Consider the following 13,772-nt stretch of genomic DNA (forward strand, 5'->3'; position numbering starts at 1 on the left):
TACTGCAATCGTAGTTGAAGGCATCATCGATGGCATAGCACTTATTATGTTCACTGTGTCTGCATCATTACGCTTTGCAAGTCTCAATCACTTCCTAATCTGGAAAATTCAAAAGAAAATCTAGTATAGTTCCCTTACAACAAGCCCTAGTACTGTAAATTAGTCTCAGTGGTCTTTGTCTTCCATCACTTCAAGTTCAACGCTCGGCTTTCTGTTGCTATGGACGGCGAAGTCCCGGGATCTGAAGCAAGAATTTCAAGAGCACATCAGAATCAATGATGATTTAGAAGCAAGTTCACTTAAGGGTGGGTTGTCTTTGATTGTAAATTTATGATCAAAATAGTGGATTAAGAAAATATGAGAAAATTTTATCGTATCATTTTCTTTCTCTCGTGTTCTATAGAAAGGAGAGTGAAAATAAAGAAAAATGAGCTGTTCAAATTTTTTTCCCCATGCTGTCCGGGGAAATATCCAGCATAGAAAACATGTAAAAAGTGTGGAAAATGAATGTAAATACATGCCTTCAACCATTTCTCATCAAAGAACCCTAAAAATAGATCACATTCTTGTAACAATGAAAATAAGGTTTGGATGGCCTTTGTTTTGTAATGATCACTAATATTCTCCTAATTCATTTTATATGATTTTGACATTAAGACTAATGCTTGTCCAAATAAAATTGTAAGTACTGACCACAACTCCGTGAGGGCCTATCCGATTGTGTGATATGAAATTGAGGATCAAACTGGCGAATTCATCGGGTACATCCTCCTGCAATTTCTCAAATATGTGAGGACCTACGAAGACAGATAATACTATAGAAAGATCAAAGAACAAGTTTTCCATGAATCGGACCTGTATGGCATGGCCTGTGTGCCTGACAACAACCATTTGGAATTTACCTTGCATTTGGCCTATTGTGAGAGTTCTGGGACAAGGTAATACAAAAATCAAAATCATGTAGCTATTCAAATAATATGAGTGCAAGTCCCGAATATTGGATCTTGACTGACAAATCATCTATTAAACTATTCTATAACCGAAGTGATTATTAAGCTGCATCAGAAATTTCTTATGAGGTATTTGGTTGGTATATCACGTTATTCTCAATGTCATCTACATGATACCAGAGCAAATTGAATTGTATCAAATAGCTTCAGCGTGTCCGAATGCTTTTTTACGGACAAGTTAACCACTAGCGGAATAACATTAAACAGAGATAAATGCTGCATCACATATGTTATCTCATGACCTTGAGGTAACAATCAACAAGCAGAACGTGCATATACATGAATTTTAAGAATCCAATAATTAATGAGTAATGATAACAAGTGCAAGCATATTAAAAGGCATTCAGTTAGATGTAGAAAGATCGTGGAGTCAAATCAAATATGCCAAGTGACTTCACAACTATCAGACATATGTTACCTGGGCAATCTCATAAGAATGATGTATAATAAATAATAACATTCACACTGAAATCAGATTCAAAAAAATTTAAAGGACTAACTTGTCTAGCCTATCAGTTCCTGCCAGAAGCAAGAGTTTTGGTACAGGACTAGCCAAAAACTTTTCTGAAAGACCTTCATACCTGAAACCAATAACACCATATTTAACGTTCACTTCTGATGAAATACAAAGTATTTCTGAAATGTGAATGCAATGAAAAGGCCCAATCAGATTAAGTAAAAAATTGAAGTCTTCAACAAATAATGCCAACTAATCAATTGCAAATGAGCATATAGGGGAGAATGATCTTACCATCCTTTCCAATATTGTTCAGTTTCTACCAGCCTAGCTCTGTGGGTATAGCTGCAGAAATCCAGCATGAGTAACTCGTATCAGTCGTGACAAAATTGAAACAGGCTGATCATATAATCAGTTTAATGAATGCTTCCTAGAAGAGTGTTAGGCATGCTTGCCAAAGAAGAGTGAAGAAAAACATTACTTAAAAAGAAAAAACACGCTAGACTACTCACCATTTTTTTGAATCATCATAAATTAGTGTGCTGGGGATAGAGACACGAGCAGAATCAACGTTTCTCAAAGAGCCTCCTTTGATATTCCATTCAATCTAACAACATACAGGACAATCACTACTATAGATGCTAAACTCTAAGAAAAAATAAAAGATTCCCAGTGGAACTATGTCTGAAGTAGATAGAAATATATATAAGAACTAGAGTTTTTCCCTTGTATTTAGAGATAAGAAAGGCAGCCTAAGCTGGTACTCAAGGTGAACAACATAATGTATTACCGCTTTCTCAATGCTGGAGAAATGCTGCATTCGATTTGATAAGATCTGCTGCATGTGAACTAATGAAGCCATTGCTGTACCCTGAGATTTTACAGCTAAAAGGTTCACATAAACCAAACATTTGAAGTCAAAGTTCCAATATTGTTTGAGCAGCATAAAAAAGTTGTATGTATTTAAGCCAACCTCAACAACATCCACGACAACCAGCGCAGCCAGGCTAGGAAGCACTTTCTTTGCAGCAATATTAACAGCAAGTGCACCTCCCATACTGCATTATATGCATTAAATTTGGATGAAATTCGACTAGTAATTGAAAAAAGGAGCAGGAATTGATAATCATACATGTCAAAGAAACACAAACCCCCTAGCGTCTATAATCAGGACCAATAATCTAGCATTTACCATTTCATGGACTATTGTGCGTTTAAATTCTGGCTAAATTCAGCAGAAAACCGAAAAAATAAAAACTTGGAGAACATACATCTTAAAGAATTAATGAGGATATATATCTTGACAAAATAATCATTTAGACAAGATCAAGTTGGTTGGATGGAACTATGGTATTGCTCTCACGTCCAACTTTAGACTGCAAATTTGGTATTGTTCATAGATAGAAAATTTGCATGTTAAGATTTTGATTATCAAGATTTAGTCACCAATCTAAAGGCCAAGTGACATTCAAACAATTGCAATTATACGAAGCATAACATTTTTGTTGTATCATAGAGATACTACCTGTGGCCAATCATCACAATTGCTGGAGGAGAATCCCCATACATTATCTTCACTACGGCCACTACATCGTTGCAAAGAGTCTGCAATTATTGGTGAAATGTCAACACAGACAAATTTTAGACGAGAATATCCAATGCTGATCTTAGAACAGAAGAATCCTGTATTATCAAAGATTCAAAAGTCACTGTAATTTACTTAGGTTGCAATCTAAAATACCTCAATAGATAGATCTAAATCATTCTCAGTGGATGACTTTCCATGTCCCCTCAAATCCAAAGCTACTACTCTAGCTTTCTCTTTAATTTGTCTTGCTGACAGAGCAAATGAGAGCCTGGTGAAAATTGTTGAACGAAACATATAATTTAGAACCAACTAAGTTCTCTGCAACAAAGTATATGCTTTTCTAAAGTTCAAAATTTTAAAGTCTTAAGAAATCAATATTTTCATTATTATTTCACTTTGGAAGGCAAGACTGATATTTATAGTGATAGCTGGAGTACTTATCTCACAAATTCTGGAGATCCAAACAATCTAATTCCACATGCGGTATATGTTTCCTAAACTTAACTACATTACTCATATTTTCTCTATAAGCGAAACCATTCAAACAGCAAGTGCACTGAGATTTTTATCAAGCTTTGAGGTAAAGGCACGAACTTCAATATTCTAACAAATAATGATATAAAGCATGAGGCTCAACTACACACAGGTCTACCAAAACTCACAAGAAAATGTGCCAAGCAAAACAGAAGAAAACCTCTGGAAACATTACTTAGCATCATGAGCATATAATGAATTCATGTGAATATAGTTTTACAGTCGGACAACTTTTTAGTAAAAAGCAAACTTGTAGTACGCTACTTCATGCCATAATTTGGGACATCTTGCCACGAACCCAGATTCAAAAAGTATATAATAAGAGAAACTTAGGAAATTCATTAGCTAGATAGCGAGCTGTTGGTCTACCCTGAATAACCCCCACCATGGAGACATAAAACAACTGGACCCTCATTTCCTGCCTTATAGAAGTGAAATACCTGAATTAGAGAGCAGACAAAAGGAAGCTTTTAGAATTACAATATGAAAAAGAAAATTGGTAAATTGATTGAAAATACGATGCCACTCACATTTTCTGAGTCTGGGATGCGAACATCATCTTCTTGGTCAAAGTAGTCTGACCAATCTAAAGGTGCATATTTATGTGATGAAGTCCTACAAGTTAAAACCACAAAGAAAACAACAGTAACAAGAAGAAGACAAATAAGTGATCTTTGTATGAGGCCAGAGGCGTAAAATAGTAAACACAACGAGAAAGTATACAAATCAACACCAGTTTCGAAGTCACCACCATTAATTGTACTAAAAAAGTTACTTCTGACCATGAAATAGAGTAACACCGTTAGAAAATAAAAGATAAATTACTGCAGCAGTTCGAGCTACCAACCTGCTTATATATTAGTTTCAGCGCGACCATTTTCTGTTAGCCAAAACAATCAATTTTCCCGAGAAGCCAGAACTAATTCACCAAAATGTCCATCAAGATGCAATTCTTCCATTTTTTTAGTTTCATTTTTTGGGGAAACTTCTCCGAATCACTAGTAACTAAAATCACTCTATCATAAACTCTCACCCATGATCATACGCCAAACATTCATTTTATTATGATTATATAAATCATAAGTTGAGTAAGAGTTTAGTACGCCAGATGATATTCAACTTCAAAATCTAACCGACTTTTTCAATAACCAAATACTAATAAATTAACGCATCTGAGTACTGCTCTCAGCTACTTCAAACATTTTCACTACAGTAACCAAACAGCATTAGTCAATTGCTAATTTTTTCCTGAGCTGTTCGCCTAAATGATCATTGATACACTACCACAATCACAATCCGAAGCTCAAACAGAAACCGAACAATTTACTGTCATGCTTCAAACAGAACAAATCAACCAGATAAACTCATCAACAAGTTGTGACACTAACAAAAACAACTGAAACATGAACGGTTAAAAATCACTCATTAATTGCAGAAAATAGTGAAAAAAAATCGAGAGAAAGGAACGCGCGCATACTGAATTGGAGGACGATCGGGCTTGGAAGAAAAAGCTGATGGCGATTTGCTAGCACTCTGAGCGGCAGCTCCACCATTTTGCGAATCCTCTTCTGGAAGCGAGCTTAGATATGATGATGAATTCTCCATTTTTCGATCACTCACAGAATCTGCGAAACTTTTAATTCTCTGCTATTTTTTGTTGGTCGTTTGATGATTTTTGAAGATTATTTTTGGGCTGGAAAATTTGTGGACCCTAATTCGGCTCAACATACCTAAGCCCAATTTATTAGAAAAAACTGATTTAATATTTATTGGGCCGAAAAACCCAAACCTTTTTTTTTTGAGGAACAGAAACCCAAACCTATGCATAATGTATTTTAGATTCTATTCATAATGTTATTTTATACTCACGAGAGCGTTTACTTTGAATGATAAATATAGTAACATAAATAATCTCTTTATTTAGATGGATTAAAACTTTGAGATATCTAAAAGTTTTTAATTATTTATATTATTTAAATTAATTTATTTAATTCTTTTTTTATAAATTAACAGTATTAAATAAAAAAAATTAAAGGTCACACCACAGGGAACTCGAACTCACGACCTTTAACTTTAGACATTAACCTCTTACTGCTTGGTCAACACATGCGCACAATTTACTTGGTTCTTATCTCAATAAAAGGATGAGATTAGAGAAATTATATTCTTGAGAATAAAAATACTCAATCATGCATTTTATTAATTATATAAAATAAACGTTCTTTGAAGAGTTATTGTAAGGTGGGATTACCAAAGATAATAGATGGTGATATTGTTCAATTTTTATTTTTATTTTTTGGAGGACGGTGATTCTAACTTCTCGATATATCAAATAGTTAAAAATGGAAACGTATGAATTTAGTTTTTACAAATGAAAGTATATCGACTCAATTTCAATTAAAAAATATACGCATACCTAATTCAAATAAAAAAGACAAGTGCCTAAATGTCATAACATAAAACAATAATTAATTAAAATTAAAAACTCCGAAAAGAAGCCTGCAAAACATCAATTCTTTTATAATGAGTTAAGGTTTAAAAAAGAATACTCAACCACTACATAGATTGACCCTAATTATATGATTTCCACTTGTTCATATACTTTTCATAAATGTCAAAGTCCACCATAGAATAATTTCACTTTCAATAATAAAAAGTAGTGTGTGTAGATATATAGGACAAAATTGAGAATGTCGCTTGCGTTTGTAATAATTAAGGTAAAAAGCCTTGAGCGAATAAATAATTTTGCGTCTTGTATTAATACATAAGCACATGCTGATACATCAGTGAAATTCGAAATTTAGTTAATTCTTCCCTCCAGATGAAATTAGCTTCTATTTTTCTTTAGAATGTTTCAAAATATAATGCACTTTCTTAATTTGAATTGTATTAATTTTTTTACTAATATAATTTTATTTAAAATTTATAAAATAATACATGTAGTAATATATAAGAGCAATATAGAATAAATATTGCATATAAATTATATTTTTCAAATAAGATTAAATGTATTTATTATCAATGTGAATGGTTAATGGCCTGGAAAACCACGAACTTTGGTATATTCTGGGTTTAACCTCTAACAAAAGATTATGCATGCAACCATAAACTTTGGATATATTTTGTGTCTAACTTCTAACAAAAGATTCTACCCATAAAACCACGAACTTTGAGCATTTTCTTGTTTTAACCTCTAACAAAAACTTCTACATATAAATATTTGAACTTTTAATTATTTCTAATTTTTACTATGTGAACAATTGTCAGCCAAAACCAGGTTGACGTGACAACATGAAATTCAATGTGGATTTATTGGTTGTGACACTGAAACGATGTCGATCCTTTTAATATGAAACGACATCGTTTAACTTATTAACCCTGATATTTGGGGATTGAAATTAGGGCAATAAAAATTTGAAGAAAATAATTGAAGAAAAATCGATGAGTATCGAAGTGCGGACGCCATAGAATTAGGGTAGATTTAAGGGAGAATTGAAGCGGTTCAGAATTAGGGTGCATTTAATTAGGGTACATTCTGCGTTATTGTGATCTGGGTAGATTTCATTTATTCGTTTTTTAAAGTATGAAACGACGTCGTTTGACATTAATTAGCCACATCAGCTAGTTATAATCCACGTAAGATTAAAATGCCACATATGTAGTCGGATACTGTTTCAGTAGTTAAATCGGAGGCAATTAAAAATTTAATATTTATATGCAGAATCTTTTATTAGAGGTTAAAACCAAAATGTGCCAAAAATTTATAATTTTAATCAATCTGAATATTGTAATTCAATAATATTCATTTATTTGAAGGAGAGGATGATCTAGTTATGAATCTGAATCCTTTAATTCTCTAATTAAAAAAATAGTAATTTAACAAGCACATATAAATAAACAATTATATAATCTAATAATTGATTTTCTAGCTATTTATATGAATTGAAATCACTAAAATGTAACGTGTAATAGACGTAGACACTTTATATATATATATAAAGTGTCTACGTCTATTACACGTTACATTTTAGCGATTTCAATTCATATAAATACAATTAATAAACAATTTATTATTTACTTTCAATTAATTGCATATATTGATAGCATTTTAGCACATCGCTATGTTTCCTCACAAATACATATACTTCTTAGGTGAAATAAAAACAACCTTTACGTTGCAGGGATCGTCGTATATATCACAAGAAAAGATACATCAAAAGCAAATCGCCAGGGCTGGCAAAAACCGATCCCCAACGTTGTAATTTCATGTATCATGCATGATCTTGTGACAATGATCACAAAATAATTATTAGTTTGCCAAATTTACAAATATCTAGAATTGTATATTTCTTCTACTTTATATATAAACACCAATTATTTTTCATAATTTTTGTCAATTTTTTATGTCTACCAAAAAAGTATGATACTTTTCTTTTTAGAACATAGGCTCACGTCTTTTCCTTATATTTTATCCTCAAGACAACCTCTCTTTATTTACAAAAAAATTCAATCTCAACCACTCATTTTATATAATAGTGAGACCATTTATTCTCTACATAAAAATTATCAATCATTTTATTAAGATATATGTCCATTAAAAATATTATATTTTTGGTGGACGGAGGAAGTATTAAATATTACTATAATACAACCTTAGTCGTTAAATATATAGGAAGAAAAGTAGAAAAAAATAGGTGGTCGGTTATTTAGGTTAGTGCGACTTTCTCCATTCATGATTTCATAGCGAGAAATTAAGGAGAAAAAAGGCAAAGGGGAGAGAGAGAGGTTGCATGGGAAGCCGGAATCCCTTTTTGTAGTGGGGGATTTATGTATGCCTACTAAAGCCAGAAAGAAAAAGTTGTGGGAACTTTGAAAAACTATTATCACTGCTCAATCAAAACGTGCGATATATTAATACAAAAATACTATTATATGTAAGAAAAAGCGACAGCATCAACTGTATAATTAGTGCCCGGAATTAAGGGTGCTTGTCTTCTTCTTTAAATTTGTCCAACAACAGCTTGCAGCTGGTCAACAATGTCCTTCACTGTCCAAATGAATTCGCTCTTCATCTGCAATATTACATATACATGTGTGTGTGGTCAGTTAATTTCAGGAGAAAATAGAAATTAATCCATATAGTATTTCGAGACACAGCATTTAAATTCATGACGGTGTAGAGAAACAAGGTCATGCGTAGCAGTATACATATCAGGGATAATTCTCGGTAATACTAATATTTACCTGAATTTACAGTTTTCATACTATTTTTTAAATTGTAATTACAAAGTTTGACCAGTACGCTCCGGCAAATGATGGAAAATTGGAGTTTCACTCCTAAAAATAGTGACGTTGTATTCAAAAGAAGGGTTAATATGCAAATTAAAGTTTCCATTCCAACTATACTTAAGTCCCTATCAACTAACACCCCAAAGTTCATTAAGTACTACAGTAAACTCATAAACAAAATTTCTTTCACAAAATTAAGAAATTTATTTTTTTAAATTTATATAAGATATAAAAGGGAAGTTTTCTTCCTCCATTTTTTCACACCATTTTTTCTCTCTCTTCTCCCATCAATTTTTTCATATAAATAAATATTTTCATACACAAATATAAATTAAAGAATTGTAAAATTTTAACAAAGAGAAAGAAAATAGAATATTGTAAAATTTTAATAACTTATTTGTTTTAAATTTATTTTTAATAATTTTTATACCATATTAAATATTTTGTTACAAACTTAAACATAAGATGCTTATTAAATATTTCTTCATAAATTAAATTTGATATTATTTAGAAAAGTATTAAAATTGTAAAAGAAAAAAGAGATGAAAAATAATGAAAAAATTGATGGGAGAAGAGAGAGAAAAAATGGTGCAAATAAATGGAAGGAGAAAACTCCTCTTTTGTATATTATATAGATTAAAAAAAATGAATTTCTTAATTTTGTGAAAGAAATTGTTTATTTATGGGTTTAATTGTAGTACTTAATGAATTTTGGGGTGTTAGTTGCTATCAATGTTAGGTTAGGGGCTTAAGTATAGTTGGGATGGTAACGTTATGGGTGTTTTTGCATATTAACCCTCAAAAGAATTAAAGGGTGGCGTTGTAATCGCAAACCGTCTTAAAATCATGTAAAAAAATACTCCCTCATCCACGAAAACTTATCCCTTTTTTTCTTTACTCATTTCATTTTCTGAATCATCACATCTACCTTCTCTTTTTTTCTTAAACAAAATTCTTTTTAGTGGACGGATGAGAGTACAAGTTCGGATAAACACGCTCTTATTTATGGGAATTAAGCCTAGATAAAATAATATACAAATGAAGTCGGAACCTCGATTGGGATGCCAATGTGTAAAGCAAGACATGAATTGACAGATTAAGCTCATGTTTGGTGAACATTTTTGGAACTTGAAAAATGATTCAATTAATTGAATCTATTATTTATTGTTTGATTTGGATAATAAGTTTATCATTACCCTTACTTGAGAGTAACCTAATCATTCAATTTGTACACCTCAAAATAGAGGAGAAAAAAAAAAGATCTTTTACTAGTGATTCATTTTCATTATTAAATCATAAACACTTAAAAAAATAACAGTTATTAATGTTACTAGATCCTTCCCTTTATTTGATTTAATTCTATTTTCATTTCTCTACTTGAACCAAGTAAGCACTAGTATTCTCGCAACAAAAGGAACAAATTCGTTAATAGATTAAGGTTCTGATTAAAGAAAAAGTTACACCAATTGCGATAAGGGGTTCTGGATAATACGTACTTAACTAATTTGCAGCATTAATTTTTTTTACATTTGTCTTTAACCTTTCTGATCTATAAAAAATATTCAAAGAATTGATTCATTCCTGATCAGACCAACATTTCTAACGAGTCATTTTATGACAACTTTCTATCACATGCATTACTCCAACTAAATTCAATTAAATTGCACATACATATGATCAGCTTCATAAAGAGGGCTTATTCTGGCCATGATGATCGCATATATCAAGCAAAATGCACATATCTAATTAACTAGTTTATGAAAAAGAAAAGTTATAGAAATTACCTCAGCAAGAATTGTGACATCTAGAGCTGCTTGTCCAAACGGCATGATTCTAATGTCTACCACATTTAGATGTAATTTTTCCATCTCACATGGGATTCTTGACATCAACCCCATTTGTTTCTTGCAACACATTTTTATTAGGACATGCTTCTCCCTAACTCTTGCACTTATTTCCACGGGTACTGACTCGCACCCACTATTCGAGATGTCTTCTCTTGGACTCATCATTGCTTCCTTCTCTAGAACTTTCACTCTTTCTTCAAGTGATTTCAAGTGGTTTATAGCATCTTCCAGTAAAGATGCCTTGTCCAACTAATCATCAAAATGTATATATCAAAATTCAGTAGCTATGTTTCAGAGAATCTAAACTCTTCCGATGTGGGTTATCCTAATTACTAAACTAGGTTAAAATAAAAATAAAATGTTTTTAAGTTCGTGCAAAATCAAAAATTGATTAAAGTTGATGTATTTTATCGATAATTATAATCCCTTTTTTTTTCAATTAGAAGACATGCAATAACACAAATTAACTAAAAACTTTTGTTTTAATTTCCCCCAAATTAATAGTTTCAAGAGAAATAAAGTAGTGTTAATATTCATTAATTTGATTACCTTCTTCAATCCCGGCACAACTTTGGAGAGAGCGATGAAGAGGTGACGTAAATCCTCACGCCGTTTCCTCTCCGCCATGAGATGGTCTTGAGCTTGCAACGGCGTCCGCGTCGCCGTGGAAGCCCTCTCTCTCTTACCACCGAAATCGCCGTCGTCGTCGTCGTCTTTAGTAGAAGACGAGAAGCTTATGATCTGTGGGGTTAGGTTATTACAATCTGTACTACGATGATCTGCATTTGTCGGAGAAAACGACGAAAATCTCTCGTTCTCAAAAGAAATTAACTGTGGAGCTTCAACAGCAGCTGCCATTATTGAAGAACTCGGCATCGCCATTTCTCGACCGTTCAATGAATTAATCCAGCTCGTTGAACTCATTCTCAGCTGATCGGCGGCACCGCCGTGATCGGAAGTCTGGGAGCTGCCGCTGTTGCTGCAGTTGGAGTAGATCTCAGCGAGAAAAGGGTTGAGATAGAAAAAATCGTCTTCCAATATTTCCATAGGCCCTAAAATCAGATCAACAAATATATCTCTAATTATGTAAAGAATATATAATAAGAAATTAAATTAAGTTAATTTATCGCGACAGAAAAGCTCTCAAAATTCTTCTCTTGTTCTTGTCTACTTGAGAGGATAACCTCTCTCTCTCTCCCCACACACACCCACTGAACTGAGCTTCGGACAGATTAAATTCTTGGTCTGATGAAATGGTCGGAGATATATATGTATATATATATATATATATTGTGGTTTACGTGTGCGAAGATTTGTATACTCACACACGTGTGAACCGTCTTCTTACTGTAGAAATGGAGGCGCATAACTGTATGTAGAGCTATACATATATACACTGATCTTAAAAGGATAGCGATGTGAAATTATATTTTTGTACTCCCTCGATTCATCAAAATAAGATCTAATTTATCATTTTTATCTGTATATAAGATATATTTAATATATTTTTAATATAATAATTTAATTAATTTATAGACAATTTATCTTCATTCACTAATTTACTTAATTTTTGATATTTTTCTTAATTTGTTAATTCCTTTCATCACTCATACAATTTATCTTCATTCACTAATTTACTTAAATTTTGATATTTTTCTTAATTTGTTAATTCCTTTCATCACTCATTAAATAAATAACACAATTTTTTTTTAATGTGCGCGTGTGTATCTGCATGGTTTCAGCTTACACAGCGCGCCCGCGCCCGCTGTGCAGCTGCACATGCCCACAACGCTGGAGTAATATTTTTTCTTTTTTTTGAAAAATATGATTGTAATTTTTGTGTATATTTTTTTTCTTGTGATAAATATAGTAATAATAATAATGAGGTTCATGGATAGTTAAATACTACATCTGCCTCATAAGAGTGTGCACTTATTTTCATTATGGTACGTCCCATAATAGTGTGCATTTTTCTTTTTTGGGATCCCTTCTTTCACCATTAAAAGTGGACTCGTTCTTCCACTAATAACACTCACGTAACATTTATTAAAACCTATGTCACCAACAATCATGCACACTCTTATGAGACGGGTTGGGGGGGGCGGAATGAGATAGTGTAATAGAGAAAAAAATATGAGAAAGTTGAAAGAGAAGATAATTGCTGAGGTGACACATATATGGCACTACTATTGGATAACACCATAATGGATGTCATAAGTCTTACTTTTGTGGAGAAAGAAAATATTTATTATTTAAAAATAAATTTGAACGAATTATATTAGAATTATATATATATATATAATTACTAATAATAATAATAATTATAATAAATTTGGCTCCACGACGTTTATACATATACGTGTGTACGTCGGTATATAGTTATTGTTGGTCAAAGGCAATGGATGTTTCTTGCGGCAATCATTATCGCTTGTTACTTTCCTTATTAAATGCAAATTAATTCGACGCGTTGATGTTAATTTTTGGTTTGAAAATTAATGACTGATATGATTGTTTATCGTAGTTTGCTAAAGTTAAATAGCGCGTTGTTTTTCCTTTTTTGAGGGTAGTTAGCGTGTGTTTGTGTCAATAGACTATGTAATTTCTTATAAATAAAGGAATTAATATGAAATAAATTAGCCGAAATCAATTCATGCAATTAGCGTATGTTCTTCGATGGAATTTTAAAATACTCACTTTAATCGGTTATCTATGAAAAATATTCATCCTAATATGTTAAATCTACTTAAATCTATATAATATGGAGTATAAAAGAGCAGTTTTTTCCCTCAAATTTTTCTCTCTTCTTCCACCATTTTTTTCACTATTTTTTTCTTTTCATTTTTTTATATTTTAATTATTTTTTAAGCATCATCAAGTTTAATTCATGAACAAAATAACCAATATGTATCTTAAATATAATATAGTATAAAAATCATCAAAAATGAATTTAAAATGAATAAGTTATGAAAATTTTAAAATATTATATTTTTTGTCTCTTCATTAAAAATTTACAACTTTTTTTATTTATGTTTATATATGAAAATATT

At 31.7% G+C, this 13,772-nt stretch overlaps 2 protein-coding genes across 3 annotated transcripts; both read right to left on the minus strand.

Annotated features, from left to right (window-relative positions):
* Nucleotides 1–10: 10 nt before the first annotated feature.
* Nucleotides 11–5,246, minus strand: LOC131010293 (uncharacterized). 2 transcript variants are annotated; one of them, XM_057937745.1, is made up of 13 exons: nucleotides 5,067–5,245; nucleotides 4,120–4,204; nucleotides 3,959–4,029; nucleotides 3,209–3,323; nucleotides 2,993–3,072; nucleotides 2,441–2,525; nucleotides 2,258–2,338; nucleotides 1,980–2,074; nucleotides 1,762–1,812; nucleotides 1,511–1,591; nucleotides 856–928; nucleotides 694–771; nucleotides 11–241 (listed from the first exon to the last, which is right to left on the minus strand). In XM_057937745.1, exons 1-13 carry the CDS (start codon nucleotides 5,192–5,194, stop codon nucleotides 218–220), a joined length of 1,047 nt encoding a protein of 348 aa, XP_057793728.1. In that variant the 5' UTR covers nucleotides 5,195–5,245; the 3' UTR covers nucleotides 11–217. The 2 variants fall into 2 exon arrangements, with proteins under 2 accessions (XP_057793728.1, XP_057793727.1); XM_057937744.1 differs by having other exon boundaries at nucleotides 11–771; nucleotides 5,067–5,246.
* A 3,201-nt stretch (nucleotides 5,247–8,447) lies between these two features.
* LOC131010295 (transcription factor bHLH25-like) lies at nucleotides 8,448–12,073 on the minus strand. Its single transcript, XM_057937747.1, has 3 exons — nucleotides 11,275–12,073; nucleotides 10,663–10,974; nucleotides 8,448–8,661 (listed from the first exon to the last, which is right to left on the minus strand). The coding sequence occupies exons 1-3, from the start codon at nucleotides 11,770–11,772 to the stop codon at nucleotides 8,590–8,592; spliced, it is 882 nt and encodes a 293-aa protein (XP_057793730.1). The 5' UTR covers nucleotides 11,773–12,073; the 3' UTR covers nucleotides 8,448–8,589.
* Between the last annotated feature and the right edge of the window lie 1,699 nt (nucleotides 12,074–13,772).

Source organism: Salvia miltiorrhiza, chromosome 2 (assembly GCF_028751815.1).
Source record: "Salvia miltiorrhiza cultivar Shanhuang (shh) chromosome 2, IMPLAD_Smil_shh, whole genome shotgun sequence".
NCBI classification, from domain to species: domain Eukaryota; kingdom Viridiplantae; phylum Streptophyta; class Magnoliopsida; order Lamiales; family Lamiaceae; genus Salvia; species Salvia miltiorrhiza.